At 44.1% G+C, this 15,000-nt stretch overlaps 1 protein-coding gene across 2 annotated transcripts in view; it reads left to right on the top strand.

The window, feature by feature from the left end:
- carmil1 (capping protein regulator and myosin 1 linker 1) overlaps window positions 1-15,000 on the top strand; it is a 50,405-nt gene that overhangs the window by 19,668 nt on the left and 15,737 nt on the right. For both annotated transcript variants that reach the window (XM_030788807.1, XM_030788806.1), the window contains exons 12-26: window positions 767-853; window positions 3,910-4,013; window positions 4,222-4,299; window positions 7,170-7,246; window positions 7,402-7,506; window positions 9,014-9,083; window positions 9,614-9,695; window positions 10,158-10,257; window positions 10,397-10,451; window positions 11,007-11,179; window positions 12,021-12,089; window positions 12,325-12,418; window positions 14,270-14,368; window positions 14,637-14,765; window positions 14,993-15,000. The exon at window positions 14,993-15,000 is cut by the window's right edge and continues 130 nt beyond it. In XM_030788807.1, coding sequence (XP_030644667.1) covers window positions 767-853; window positions 3,910-4,013; window positions 4,222-4,299; window positions 7,170-7,246; window positions 7,402-7,506; window positions 9,014-9,083; window positions 9,614-9,695; window positions 10,158-10,257; window positions 10,397-10,451; window positions 11,007-11,179; window positions 12,021-12,089; window positions 12,325-12,418; window positions 14,270-14,368; window positions 14,637-14,765; window positions 14,993-15,000 — 1,330 coding nt within the window. The remainder of the gene's footprint in view (window positions 1-766; window positions 854-3,909; window positions 4,014-4,221; window positions 4,300-7,169; window positions 7,247-7,401; window positions 7,507-9,013; window positions 9,084-9,613; window positions 9,696-10,157; window positions 10,258-10,396; window positions 10,452-11,006; window positions 11,180-12,020; window positions 12,090-12,324; window positions 12,419-14,269; window positions 14,369-14,636; window positions 14,766-14,992) is intronic.

Raw genomic sequence — 15,000 nt, 5'->3', positions numbered from 1 at the left:
ACGCCTAAAACCACATCAGTAACACATCTAAAACCACACCAGTGTCACAACTAAAACCACACCAGTAACACGCCTAAAACCACACCAGTAACACAACTAAAACCACACCAGTATCACAACTAAAACCACACCAGTAATACATCTAAAACCACACCAATATCACCCCTAAAACCACACCAGTATCACAACTAAAACCACACCAGTATCACAACTAAAACCACACCAGTAACACGCCTAAAACCACACCAGTGTCACAACTAAAACCACACAAGTATCACAACTAAAACCACACCAGTAATACATCTAAAACCACACCAATATCACCCCTAAAACCACACCAGTATCACAACTAAAACCACACCAGTATCACAACTAAAACCACACCAGTAACACGCCTAAAACCACACCAGTAACACGCCTAAAACCACACCAGTAACACGCCTAAAACCACACCAGTAACACATCTAAAACCACACCAGTAACACGCCTAAAACCACACCAGTAACACGCCTAAAACCACACCAGTAACACGCCTAAAACCACACCAGTAACACAACTAAAACCTTACACCTGAAACTATACCGGAATTACACCTGAAACTATACCAGAATTACACCTGAAACTATACCAGAATTACATCTGCTCACACAACAGTTATATCTGTTATGCACCATCAGTGATGTGACTTACCTTTAGTGAGGTAAATATTGATGTTGTTAATGATGTTAGTGATGATTTTAATGATGGTGAGTGTTTTCTACATCAGGGATTGCTGCACTGAGCCCTCTCCTGGCCAAACTCCACACAGGGCTTCGATATTTGAACCTGTCCAGGAACTCACTCTCATCTAAGGGTAAATCGTGTCTCACACCCTCATCGTACCGACCAGTGTTATCCACTGTTTTCACAATTGTACATTTACAATTTTGTTATTTGGCAGACGCTTTTAGCCAAAGTGACTTACAATCAGTGCATCAGTCGGATTTCTAATACCTCATGAGCAGAGATCACAATAAGACTGAGTGTCAATTTATCCCTTCATATTGTGCCCCTGGAATACTTTGTCAAACACAGATACAAGACAAGGTTTTTTTTTTTACATCCCGCCGTCTTCTCTGTGTGGTGTGTCAGTTGGCTTTGGAAAGTGAGAGCTCCTGAGGTGTGTTGATTCATTCTGTTATTGATGGTGTTGGTATAATGCTTAACACAGGGTAATATATATGTGGACGTCTGGTTCACTAACACTAAACTCTGTTTGTATATTTGTTTTACTTATACTTCATAACCCTGGAGGACTCTTGTCTTCGTCCCTCTGTCATAAGGACAGGTGGATGTTGTGAGATTGTTTCCCTCTGAGCAGAGACAGGTTCTGTGTGTGTCCTATGCCAGGTGTGAATGTTCTGTGTGTCTCCTCTGACAGGTGTGAATGTTCTGTGTGTGTCCTCTGACAGGTGTGAATGTTCTCAGTGTGTCCTCTGACAGGTGTGAATGTTCTGTGTGTGTCCTCTGACAGGTGTGAATGTTCTCAGTGTGTCCTCTGACAGGTGTGAATGTTCTCAGTGTGTCCTCTGACAGGTGTGAATGTTCTGTGTGTGTCCTATGCCAGGTGTGAATGTTCTGTGTGTCTCCTCTGACAGGTGTGAATGTTCTGTGTGTGTCCTCTGACAGGTGTGAATGTTCTCAGTGTGTCCTCTGACAGGTGTGAATGTTCTGTGTGTGTCTCCTCTGACAGGTGTGAATGTTCTCAGTGTGTCCTCTGACAGGTGTGAATGTTCTGTGTGTCTCCTCTGACAGTTGTGAATGTTCTGTGTGTGTCCTCTGACAGGTGTGAATGTTCTGTGTGTGTCCTCTGACAGGTGTGAATGTTCTCAGTGTGTCCTCTGACAGGTGTGAATGTTCTCAGTGTGTCCTCTGACAGGTGTGAATGTTCTGTGTGTGTCCTCTGACAGGTGTGAATGTTCTGTGTGTGTCCTCTGACAGGTGTGAATGTTCTCAGTGTGTCCTCTGACAGGTGTGAATGTTCTGTGTGTGTCTCCTCTGACAGGTGTGAATGTTCTGTGTGTGTCTCCTCTGACAGGTGTGAATGTTCTCAGTGTGTCCTCTGACAGGTGTGAATGTTCTGTGTGTGTCCTCTGACAGGTGTGAATGTTCTGTGTGTGTCCTCTGACAGGTGTGAATGTTCTCAGTGTGTCCTCTGACAGGTGTGAATGTTCTGTGTGTGTCTCCTCTGACAGGTGTGAATGTTCTGTGTGTGTCTCCTCTGACAGGTGTGAATGTTCTCAGTGTGTCCTCTGACAGGTGTGAATGTTCTGTGTGTGTCCTCTGACAGGTGTGAATGTTCTGTGTGTGTCTCCTCTGACAGGTGTGAATGTTCTCAGTGTGTCCTCTGACAGGTGTGAATGTTCTGTGTGTGTCTCCTCTGACAGGTGTGAATGTTCTCAGTGTGTCCTCTGACAGGTGTGAATGTTCTGTGTGTCTCCTCTGACAGGTGTGAATGTTCTGTGTGTGTCCTCTGACAGGTGTGAATGTTCTGTGTGTGTCCTCTGACAGGTGTGAATGTTCTGTGTGTCCTCTGACAGGTGTGAATGTTCTGTGTGTGTCCTCTGACAGGTGTGAATGTTCTGTGTGTGTCCTCTGACAGGTGTGAATGTTCTGTGTGTGTCCTCTGACAGGTGTGAATGTTCTGTGTGTCTCCTCTGACAAGTGTGAATGTTCTGTGTGTGTCCTCTGACAGGTGTGAATGTTCTCAGTGTGTCCTCTGACAGGTGTGAATGTTCTGTGTGTGTGTCCTCTGACAGGTGTGAATGTTCTGTGTGTGTCTCCTCTGACAGGTGTGAATGTTCTGTGTGTGTCTCCTCTGACAGGTGTGAATGTTCTCAGTGTGTCCTCTGACAGGTGTGAATGTTCTGTGTGTGTCCTCTGACAGGTGTGAATGTTCTGTGTGTGTCCTCTGACAGGTGTGAATGTTCTGTGTGTGTCCTCTGACAGGTGTGAATGTTCTGTGTGTCTCCTCTGACAAGTGTGAATGTTCTGTGTGTGTCCTCTGACAGGTGTGAATGTTCTCAGTGTGTCCTCTGACAGGTGTGAATGTTCTGTGTGTGTGTCCTCTGACAGGTGTGAATGTTCTGTGTGTGTCTCCTCTGACAGGTGTGAATGTTCTGTGTGTGTCTCCTCTGACAGGTGTGAATGTTCTCAGTGTGTCCTCTGACAGGTGTGAATGTTCTGTGTGTGTCCTCTGACAGGTGTGAATGTTCTGTGTGTGTCTCCTCTGACAGGTGTGAATGTTCTCAGTGTGTCCTCTGACAGGTGTGAATGTTCTGTGTGTGTCTCCTCTGACAGGTGTGAATGTTCTCAGTGTGTCCTCTGACAGGTGTGAATGTTCTGTGTGTCTCCTCTGACAGGTGTGAATGTTCTGTGTGTGTCCTCTGACAGGTGTGAATGTTCTGTGTGTGTCCTCTGACAGGTGTGAATGTTCTCAGTGTGTCCTCTGACAGGTGTGAATGTTCTGTGTGTGTCCTCTGACAGGTGTGAATGTTCTGTGTGTGTCCTCTGACAGGTGTGAATGTTCTGTGTGTCTCCTCTGACAAGTGTGAATGTTCTGTGTGTGTCCTCTGACAGGTGTGAATGTTCTCAGTGTGTCCTCTGACAGGTGTGAATGTTCTGTGTGTGTGTCCTCTGACAGGTGTGAATGTTCTGTGTGTGTGTCCTCTGACAGGTGTGAATGTTCTGTGTGTGTCTCCTCTGACAGGTGTGAATGTTCTGTGTGTGTCTCCTCTGACAGGTGTGAATGTTCGGTGTGTGTCTCCTCTGACAGGTGTGAATGTTCTGTGTGTCTCCTCTGACAGGTGTGAATGTTCTGTGTGTGTCTCCTCTGACAGGTGTGAATGTTCTGTGTGTCTCCTCTGACAGGTGTGAATGTTCTGGCCCAGTGTCTCTGTTCAAACTCCTCCATTTCAAACACACTCACCCACCTGGACCTGTCCGGAAACGCTCTGAGAGGAGACGACATTCCGGTATGTTCTCCTCGAATCTTAACTCACTGGTTCTAGACTCTCTCCCAGGCTTAAGGAGTGTGTGCTTTATGACACGTCGGCTTAAGTTTAAAGAGATGAGAGAAGCAGAGAGATTTTGACTGTGCATGCGGACACTGTGACTGTTTATAACCTCCCTGTTCTACGCTCATGAAGTCTTTTCTTTTTATTGATGTTCTTGTATTTAAAGCACCTGTGGAGTTTCCTGGGTCAGCCCAACTGTCTCCAGACTCTAGACCTGTCCTGCAGTGACTGCCCCCTGGACCTGGTCAGTGGTATTGCACTGAAGTCACTGAAATTGACAAATTCATTTTAATGGCCCCAGCATCCTGTGAAACAGCCACTGTACTGTTACACTGACATTATTACCATGTTAACACTTCACCAGTAATGACCAGTCTGAACACAGACTGGTAACCATTTCACCTGTTAGACTACTGAACTAATGAGAAAGAGACCAGTATGAGTGTAGAATACCATTATTACTGTAGAAATATTGTTATTACTGTAGAGACATTGTTATGAGTGTAGAATATTGTTGTTAGTGTTGATTATGAGGCTTTTATTAGTCTAGAATAGCAGCCAGTTGTAATTTTGCTGGTGATTGTACTACTGGTAATTGTGTGAATGGTAATTGTATGAATGGTAACTGTATGAGTGGTAATGGTATTAATGGTAACTGTATAAATGGTAATGGTATTAATGGTAACTGTATGAGTGGTAACTGTATGAATGGTAATGGTATTAATGGTAATTGTATGAATGGTAACTGTATGAATGGTATTAATGGTAATTGTATGAGTGCTAACTGTATGAATGGTAATTGTATGAATGGTAACTGTATGAATGGTAATGGTGTTAATGGTAATTGTATGAGTGCTAATGGTATTAATGGTAATTGTATGAATGGTAACTGTATGAATGGTAATTGTATTAATGGTAATTGTATGAGTGTTAATGGTGATGGATGGCCAGCTGACCTACTCCAGTCACATCGCAGCAGTCACTCGATCCTGTAGATTCTCTCTATACAACATCGGGAGGATCCGCCCCTTCCTCACACAACAGGCGACCCAGCTCTTGGTCCAAGCGCTTGTCATCTCCCGCCTTGACTACTGCAAAGCTCTACTGGCTGGCTTCCCGGCCTGCGCCATCAGGCCGCTCCAGCTTGTTCAGAATGCCGCTGCACGCCTGGTATTCAACCTCCCTAAGCACTCTCATGTCACTCCACTGCTTACTGCGCTCCACTGGCTTCCGGTAGCAGCCCACATCCAGTTCAAGACACTGGTGCTGGCCTACCAGGCCACAAGAGGCTCCGCCCCATCATACCTTCAGTCCCTGATAACTCCTTATATCCCTGCTAGAACCCTCCGCTCTACCACTTCTGGTCAACTGACGGTCCCCTCACTTCGGGAACCCGGCAGCCGTTCTTCCCGACCACGCCTCTTCTCCGCCATTGCTCCGCGGTGGTGGAATGACCTCCCTCACTCAGTTAGGACTGCGGAATCTCTTGTCATCTTCCGCAGGAAACTGAAAACCCACCTCCTCAGAACCCACCTGTCCCCCACTGCCTAACCTACCTTTCTATATATATATATATATATATATATATATATATATATATATATATATATATATATATATAAATAAATCTTCTAACCTTGTCCCTATATCACAAGTCTTGTGTTTATCATTTACTGTCACTGAATTCCAGGAGCGTAATTCAGAGCGTAATTAATGTACAGCCTTATTGTGATCTCTGTTTATAGGATCTGACTGATGCACTTATTGTAAGTCGCTTTGGCTAAAAGCGTCTGCTAAATACCAAATTAAATTGTAAATTGTAAGAGAGTAATTGTATGAATGGTAATGGTATTAATGATAATTGTATGAATGGTAATTGTATTAATGGTAATTGTATGAATGGTAACCGTATGAATGTTAATTGTATGAATGGTAATGGTGTTAATGGTAATGGTATGAATGGTAACTGTATGAGTGGTAATGGTGTTAATGGTAATTGTATGAGTGGTAATGGTGTTAATGGTAATTGTATGAATGGTAATTGTATGAATGGTAATTGTATGAATGGTAATTGTATGAATGGTAATGGTGTTAATGGTAATGGTGTTAATGGTAATGGTATGAATGGTAACTGTATGAGTGGTAATGGTGTTAATGGTAATTGTATGAATGGTAATTGTATGAATGGTAATTGTATGAATGGTAACTGTATGAGTGGTAATGGTGTTAATGGTAATTGTATGAATGGTAATGGTGTTAATGGTAACTGTATGAATGGTAATTGTGTGAATGGTAATCTAATGAATGATAATGGTATTAATGGTAACTGTATGAGTGGTAATGGTATTAATGGTAATTGTATAAATGGTAACTGTATGAATGGTAATGGTATTAATGGTAACTGTATGAGTGGTAATTGTGTTAATGGTAACTGTATGAATGGTAATGGTGTTAATGGTAACTGTATGAATGGTAATTGTGTGAATGGTAATCTAATGAATGATAATGGTATTAATGGTAACTGTATGAGTGGTAATGGTATTAATGGTAATTGTATAAATGGTAACTGTATGAATGGTAATGGTATTAATGGTAACTGTATGAATGGTAATTGTATGAATGGTAATGGTGTTAATGGTAATTGTATGAATGGTAATTGTATGAATGGTAATTGTATGAATGGTAATTGTATGAATGGTAATGGTATTAATGGTAATTGTATGAATGGTAACTGTACAAGTGGTAATGGTGTTAATGGTAATTGTATGAATGGTAATGGTATTAATGGTAACTGTATTAATGGTTATTGTATGAATGGTAATGGTATTAATGGTAACTGTATTAATGGTAACTGTATGAGTGGTAATTGTATGAGTGGTAATGGTGTTAATGGTAGTTGTATGAGTGGTAATGGTGTTAATGGTAGTTGTATGAGTGGTAATGGTGTTAATGGTAATTGTATGAGTGGTAATGGTGTTAATGGTGACTGTATGAATGGTAATTGCATAAATGGTAACTGTATGAACGGCAATGGTGTTAATGGTAATTGTATAAATGGTAACTGTATGAGTGGTAATGGTGTTAATGGTAATTGTGTGAATTACATGTTTTTAGGTGTGTTCTTCTCTTCTGCGAGGCTCTCTAAAGCATCTGTCTGTTCTCAACATGTCAAAGAGTGTCTTCTGTCTCAAGTAAGACACACACACACACACACACACATATATATATATACACACACATAAATATATATATATATACACACACACACACTCATTCACATAATGATAAAGAGGACCATGAACAGTGAGCACTGAATCGTCTGTGTGACTGTAACTTTGATCTGCAGGAAGGGGAAGGAGGTCCCCTCCTCCTTTAAACAGTTCTTCAGCAGTGCTTTAGCCCTGAGCACCATCAGCCTGGCAGGAACCAAACTCCCTCCGGACGCCCTGAAGTAAGCCCTCCTCCTCTCCTCTGTTTAAAGAAACATTCAGCAGCTCTTCTCCTCTCTCCTCTCTCCTCTCCAGGCATGTTCCTACTTTAAAAAAAAACAGACTCTGTCAACAGAGTAGAACAGCTCTATGGCTTCATTCTCCTAGCAGAACAAAGCCACAGGGCTCTTCTATTAGGAGGTTTACGACTTACTCAGAGTTAACCAGAAATACCTGGATAAGCAAGTCACTTTTCTTTGTAGCACAGGCCCCAGGCTGTAGAGCTGTTTTAAGGTAAAGGCACCATGATGACCAGATGATAAACTGGTGAATCTTCATATTCTTGTGTGAAAACAGTGATGTGTCTTTAAGAATGTCCAGCTCTCAGATGAGGTAGCAGGTGAGGTCATCGTCAGACAGGATGATGAGCAGAACTGAGCCCCTCACTGTGACCGCGTGTGATTGGCAGGACATTCCACAGTGAAACACACTCATACAGGGCGAGAGGACACACGTAATTAGCCAATGGGATTGTCTGAGTACACACACAGTCAGCCAATGGGATCATCTGAGTTCACACACAACCAGCCAAAGGGATTGTCTGAGAACACACACAGTCAGCCACTGAGATGGGCTGAGTACACACACAGTCAGCCAATGGGATTGTCTGAGTTCACACACAACCAGCCAAAGGGATTGTCTGAGAACACACACAGTCAGCCAGTGAGATGGGCTGAGTACACACACAGTCAGCCAATGGGATTGTCTGAGTTCACACACAATCAGCCAAAGGGATTGTCTGAGTTCACACACATTCAGCCAGTGAGATGGGCTGAGTTCACATGTAATGGGATTGGCTGAGTTCACATGTAATCAGCCAATGTGACGGGTCCTTAGGATGGTCCAGACCTGAAGATAGCAGGTGGACCTTAACCGTTTGTGTTTCTGTAACCATACACATGCAACACAAACCTCCTCACACACAAAATCCATCTCCTTAAACATAAAATCTGTCTCCTTAAACACAGTATCTGTCTCCTTAAACATAAAATCTGTCTCCTTAAACACAGTATCTGACTCCTTAAACACAGTATCTGACTCCTTAAACATAAAATCCATCTCCTTAAACATAAAATCCGTCTCCTTAAACATAAAATCTGTCTCCTTAAACACAGTATCTGTCTCCTTAAACATAAAATCTGTCTCCTTAAACATAAAATCCATCTCCTTAAACACAGTGTCTGACTCCTTAAACATAAAATCTGTCTCCTTAAACATAAAATCTGTCTCCTTAAACACAGTATCTGAATCCTTAAACATAAAATCCATCTCCTTAAACATGGTATCTGACTCCTTAAACACAGTATCTGACTCCTTAAACATGGTATCTGACTCCTTAAACACAGTATCTGACTCCTTAAACATAAAATCTGTCTTCTTAAGCATGGAGTCCATCACATGCAGCTGGGTTAAAGTGTGTGTGATGACAGTGATGGAGTGTCTGAGGTTGAGTTGTGTGTTCTTCCACAGGGCGCTGTTACTGGGACTGGCCAGTAACCCCAGTCTCAAAGCCGTGTCTCTGGATCTGAGCAGCTGTGAGGTAGAGTCACACTCAACCCCAACCCCATCTGTTAACACTTGAACTCTGTCTCAAACCTAACACCATCTGTTAACACACAAACTCTGCTAACCCTGATCATTTCTAGTTCATGTCTTCACAGCTCTCTATTTGTTTTAGAACTGAAGACAGGTTTATGGATCTTGTCTGATTTTTCGATTCCTCCAAATTGTGTTTAGGCTGCTCTTGTCAGATGTGTTGATTTTGTGTTTATGCTGAATTTGTTGACTGCTCTGGTCTTGTGTCCTGTGTGTGTGTGTGTGTGTGTGTGTGTGTGTGTGTGTGTCTGTGTGTCTGTGTGTGTGTGTCTGTGTGTGTCTGTGTGTGTCTGTGTGTGTGTGTGTGTATGTGTCTGTGTGTGTGTGTGTCTGTGTGTGTGTGTGTGTGTGTGTGTGTGTGTATGTATTTGTGTGTGTCTGTGTGCGTGTGTGTGTGTATGTATGTGTGTGTGTCTGTGTGCGTGTGTGTGTGTATGTATGTGTGTGTGTCTGTGTGCGTGTGTGTGTGTATAGCTGAGGTCTGCTGGGGCCCAGATTCTGGAGGGCTGCATCGCAGAGATACCCAATATCTCCAGTCTGGACATCTCTGATAACGGTGAGTGTGTGTGTGCGTGTGCGTGTGCGTGTGTGTGTGTGTGTGTATGTATGCATCTCTGATAACGGTGAGTCCACACTCCTGTTTGACACAACACTGGGGCTTTTTTGTGAGAAGCTTTTTCAGCTCTGTTTGAAAGGAAACACTGCCTCGTGTGGCTGGAGTGAGAACTGCACCTGCTCACGCATGTCCAGTCTGTGTGTGTGGACGATCAGCGATGGAACAGGCATCTGTCTGGGGTCCTGGGCTTAGTCCTCTGGTGTTTTTGTGATGAGTGTGTTTTCTAGTACAGTGTTTTTGTAATGTGTGTGTTTTGTAGTGTATGTGGTTTGTAATGTGTGTGTTTTGTAGTGTATGTGGTTTGTAATGTGTGTGTTTTGTAGTGTATGTGTTTTTGTAACGTGTGTGTTTTGTAGTGTATGTTCTTTGTAACATGTACAGTGTTGTTTTTTCGTGTGTCAGGTTTCGACTCTGACCTTACGACCCTTCTCGTCTGGCTGTCCAAAAACCGCTCCATCCGCCACCTCTCCCTGGGCAAGAACTTCACCAACATCAAATCAAAGTAAGAGTCAGTCTGAGAGGCAGACCACTGAGACCACGGACTCTGTCTCTCTGTGTGTGTGTGTGTGAGAGAGAGAGAGAGAGAGAGTCTGTGTATACTGAGTTAATATTTATCATCCTGTGTGTCATCCTGTGTACAGAAACCTTGGGCATGTCCTCAACAACCTGGTCCACATGATACAGGAAGAGGAGTCAGTGAGTGTTTCTATTAAATCCCCACCTCTCTGAGCAGTGCTTTGAAACAGTCCAAATGTCAAATCACATCTCTAATCTCAACTCTGTCAAATCACAGGTCTAATCTCAGCTCTGTCAAATCACAGGTCTAATCTCAGCTCTGTCAAATCACAGGTCTAATCTCAGCTCTGTCAAATCACAGGTCTAATCTCAGCTCTGTCAAATCACAGGTCTAATCTCAGCTCTGTCAAATCACAGGTCTAATCTCAGCTCTGTCAAATCACAGGTCTAATCTCAACTCTGTCAAATCACAGGTCTAATCTCAACTCTGTCAAATCACAGGTCTAATCTCAGCTCTGTCAAATCACAGGTCTAATCTCAGCTCTGTCAAATCACAGGTCTAATCTCAACTCTGTCAAATCACAGGTCTGATCTCAGCTCTGTCAAACAGTCCAGATGTGGATGTAAATGAGTTTCCTGCTGTGCCTGGTTGTTCCTGTTGTCTGTCTGTGATGAGTGGGGGCCTGTCTCTGAGTACAGTCATGTGTCTGAGTCCTCTGCTCTCTCTTCTCCCAGCCGCTGGTCTCTCTCTCTCTGGCCGATTCAAAGCTGAAGAGTGACCTGTCCATGGTCCTGAACGCTCTGGGCAGTAACAGCTCGCTCACCCGGCTCGACATCAGTGGCAATGGGATGGGGGACATGGGAGCCAAGATGCTCGCCAAAGCTCTACAGATCAACACCAAACTCAGGTCATACACACACACACACACACAACCCTAACCCTAACCCTAACCCAGATCATTCACTGATAAACACACACACACACACACACAACCCTAACCCAGATCATTCACTCATAAACACACACACACACAAAACCCTAACCCTAACCCTAACCCAGATCATTCACTCTCACACACACACACACATACACACACACACACACACACACAACCCTAACCCTAACCCAGGTCATTCACTCATAAACACACACACACACACACACACACACACACACAACCCTAACCCTAACCCAGATCATTCACTCTCTCTCACACACACACACACACACACACACACACACACACACACACACACACACACACACAACCCTAACCCTAACCCAGGTCATTCACTCATAAACACACAAACACACACACACACACACACACAACCCTAACCCTAACCCAGATCATTCACTCTCACACACACACACACGCACACAAAACCCTAACCCTAACCCAGATCATTCACTCTCTCACACACACACACACACACTCACACACACACACACACACACACAACCCTAACCCAGATCATTCACTCACTCACACACACACACACACACACACACAACCCTAACCCAGATCATTCACTCACTCACACACACACACACACACACACACACACACACACAACCCTAACCCTAACCCAGATCATTCACTCACATACACACACACACACACACACACACACACGTTCATCTCCAACCCAGGTCATTCACACACACACACACACACACACACACACACACACACACATTCATCTCAAACTCAGGTCATTCACACACACACTCATTCTGTTGTACAGGACAGTGATTTGGGACAAAAACAACGTCAGCCCACAAGGTCTGCAGGATGTCGCTGCTGCTCTGGAGAAGTGTGTATATTTACGTTTCTTTGTATGTGTGTGACTGTGTGTGTGTGTGACTGTGTGTGTGTGTGTGTGTGTGTGTGTGTGACTGTGCGTGATTGTGAGTGTGTGTGTGTGTGTGTGTGACTGTGCGTGATTGTGTGCGTGTGTGTGTTTGCATCTGTGTAAACTGTAAGAATATTTCAATGGATAATATACAGAAATAATGTATAATGATAAAGTTTCTCTCTCTCTCTGTCAGGAACTACACTATTCGCTTTATGCCTGTGCCCATTATAGATGCTGCCCAGGCCCTGAAGGCCAGCCCAGAGAAAACAGAGGATGCCCTGATGAAGGTCAGAGTTTCAAGTTTCAAGTTTAAGTTTATTTAAAGCCCAATATCACTGTTTACAGTCTCAAAGGGCTTTACATGCCCACAGGATTACAACAGACAGAACAGAGCAGGGTGGCACCCCCTGACTTGATCCTCATAGCGAGCAAGAAAAAACGCCTCAAAAAACCCAGACCCTAGGGAAAAATAGGAGAAATCTTGAGAAGGACCACAGAGAGAGGAGACCCCTTCTAGGCCAGCCAGGCGTGCAGTAGGTGCCAACCCAGTGGGCAAATTACAAAACAACACAGTGATAATGAACATGAAAACACAATTAGTCGGCAGTATGAAGAATGACAGGACAGCATGGAGCTCAGTTGGGGTGGACGACACAGCCACAGCAGCGCAGGAAGCCTCAAAGCCGCAGCAGCCATCGGGATGACGATGAAGAGAGAGATGACAGGGAGGGGGGGGGGGGCACACCTAAGAGGAAAGTAGCCACATTCAAGCCAGACACTCATGCTCAAACAGATGAGCCACAGCCATGCAGGAGATGTGGGAGGGAAGGAGAGCATTATTGGAGTAGCAGCACTTAACAGATGAAATAAGGAAAATAATTTTATAGAAGCATAAAAGTTGCAAGACTAATGGCTGTGGAGGGCACAGGAGGAGCAGGGCCACGCGGGGGGAGCAGGGCCAGGGACAGCAGGGCACAAAGTCATTCAGCCGGCCAAGGGAAGGCGCCACATCCAGGAAGTAGGCGCAGACATCGACCACTCACACAAAGAGAAGAGAGCAGGTTAGTGACAGAAACTGACAAGGTTAAGATAAGAGCAGAGGAGAGGGAGGAGAGAGAGAGAAGATGAGAGGTATCTAAGCCGGCAGCTACTAAGCTAAACTATGCCAGGAGAGACTACAGCAGAGACTGAGCCTCACCGGATGGTCAGTTCGAAATAATGCTATCCATATGATACAGAGAATAAATGGGTCTTAAGTTTGGTTTTAAAGGTAGCAAGAGAGTTTGCCTCTTTGATATCTATAGGTAGGCTGTTCCAGAGAAAGGGTGCGCGGTAGGCAAAGGCGCGATGGCCAGCGGACTGATACTGCATACGACTGAATAAGAAGCCTTGTTAGGATTGAGTGGCGTTATCTCCTGCATTTAAGACAGACAGGAGAGGTCTCACACACAGATAACAGACAGACAGGAGAGCTCTCACACACAGATGAACAGACAGGAGAGGTCTCACACACAGACAGACAGACAGGAGAGGTCTCACACACAGACAGACAGACAGACGGGAGAGCTCTCACACACAGATGGACAGACAGGAGAGGTCTCACACACAGACAGACAGACAGACAGACAGGAGAGCTCTCACACACAGATGGACATACTGTGTGTGAGATACACAGATGGAGGCTGAGAAATACAGAGTAGTACATGACGCCTGGTCAAACTTTACAAGCCTAACAGGAAGGCCACGGGCCGGTGTGTAGTCACTCAGCTGAGGAATGAGGGCTATATGTATGTGAAGGTTGGTATCATGATTTCGCTAGCGTGATGTTAGCATTATAAACCTGCAGCACAATAGTGTCAGACAACCTCACACTGCTCTGTGTTTCCTGCTCATCTGACAAATGATACCGACACTTTCTGTACGTGCCGAGAGCTCCGTCATGTGACTCGCATCGCTCGTTATGTGATTTTTCGATTCGGCACCAGTAGGTCAGAGATGTGTGAATGACCTTGACCTTTGACCTTTGACCCTGAACTAGTTCCTGTTGTTTTGATCAGATTAAGGCACTAGTCTGGGATTGAAAAGAAAGTGTGTATGTGTGTATGTGTGCGTGTGTGTGTTTGTTTGTGTTTATGCAGATGGAGCAGTATCTATTGAGAAATCATGAGACCAGACGTTATCTACAGGGACAAGCCTACAGACTACAGCAGGGCATAGTCACCTCTACCACACAGCAGGCCAGTATACACACACATGCACACACACACATGCACACGCACGCACGCACACACACACACACACACACACACACACACATACATAGACACACAAAGATGTAGTTCAGTAGTGTCCTGACTGTTTACTGATTGGTTGTGTTCCTGCAGATTGTGTAACATTAATTCACACATGTATATGTGCGTGTGAGAAAATGTATTCAGAAATGTGTCTGATTTCTAACTTTGCCTGTGTCTGTGGGTGTGTGTGTGTGTGTGCGCGTGGTAACAGATGATTGACAGAATGTGTGTGAAGGTTCAGGATCATTTGAACTCTCTGCGTTACACTGAGTCAGACTCTGTACTTGAGGACATGAGAGTGGCTGAAAACCTGATGAAGGACGCCAGGAACGGCAAAACAGTGAGACACACTTACAACTGTCGCAGATAGATAGATAGACACATAGATAGATAGATAAAGATAGATAGATAGATAGACAGATAGATAGATAGATAAAGATAGATAGATAAAGATAGATAGATAGATAGATAGATAGATAGATAGATAGATAGATAGATAGATAGATAGACTCTTACTGACATCCTAAATGCTTCTTGCTCAATATCAGTGTCATCTTCTCTCTTTAGCTTTTGCC

Source organism: Chanos chanos, chromosome 12 (assembly GCF_902362185.1).
Source record: "Chanos chanos chromosome 12, fChaCha1.1, whole genome shotgun sequence".
Taxonomy (NCBI): Eukaryota; Metazoa; Chordata; class Actinopteri; order Gonorynchiformes; family Chanidae; genus Chanos; species Chanos chanos.
This window is presented reverse-complemented; position numbering and strand designations above follow the sequence as displayed.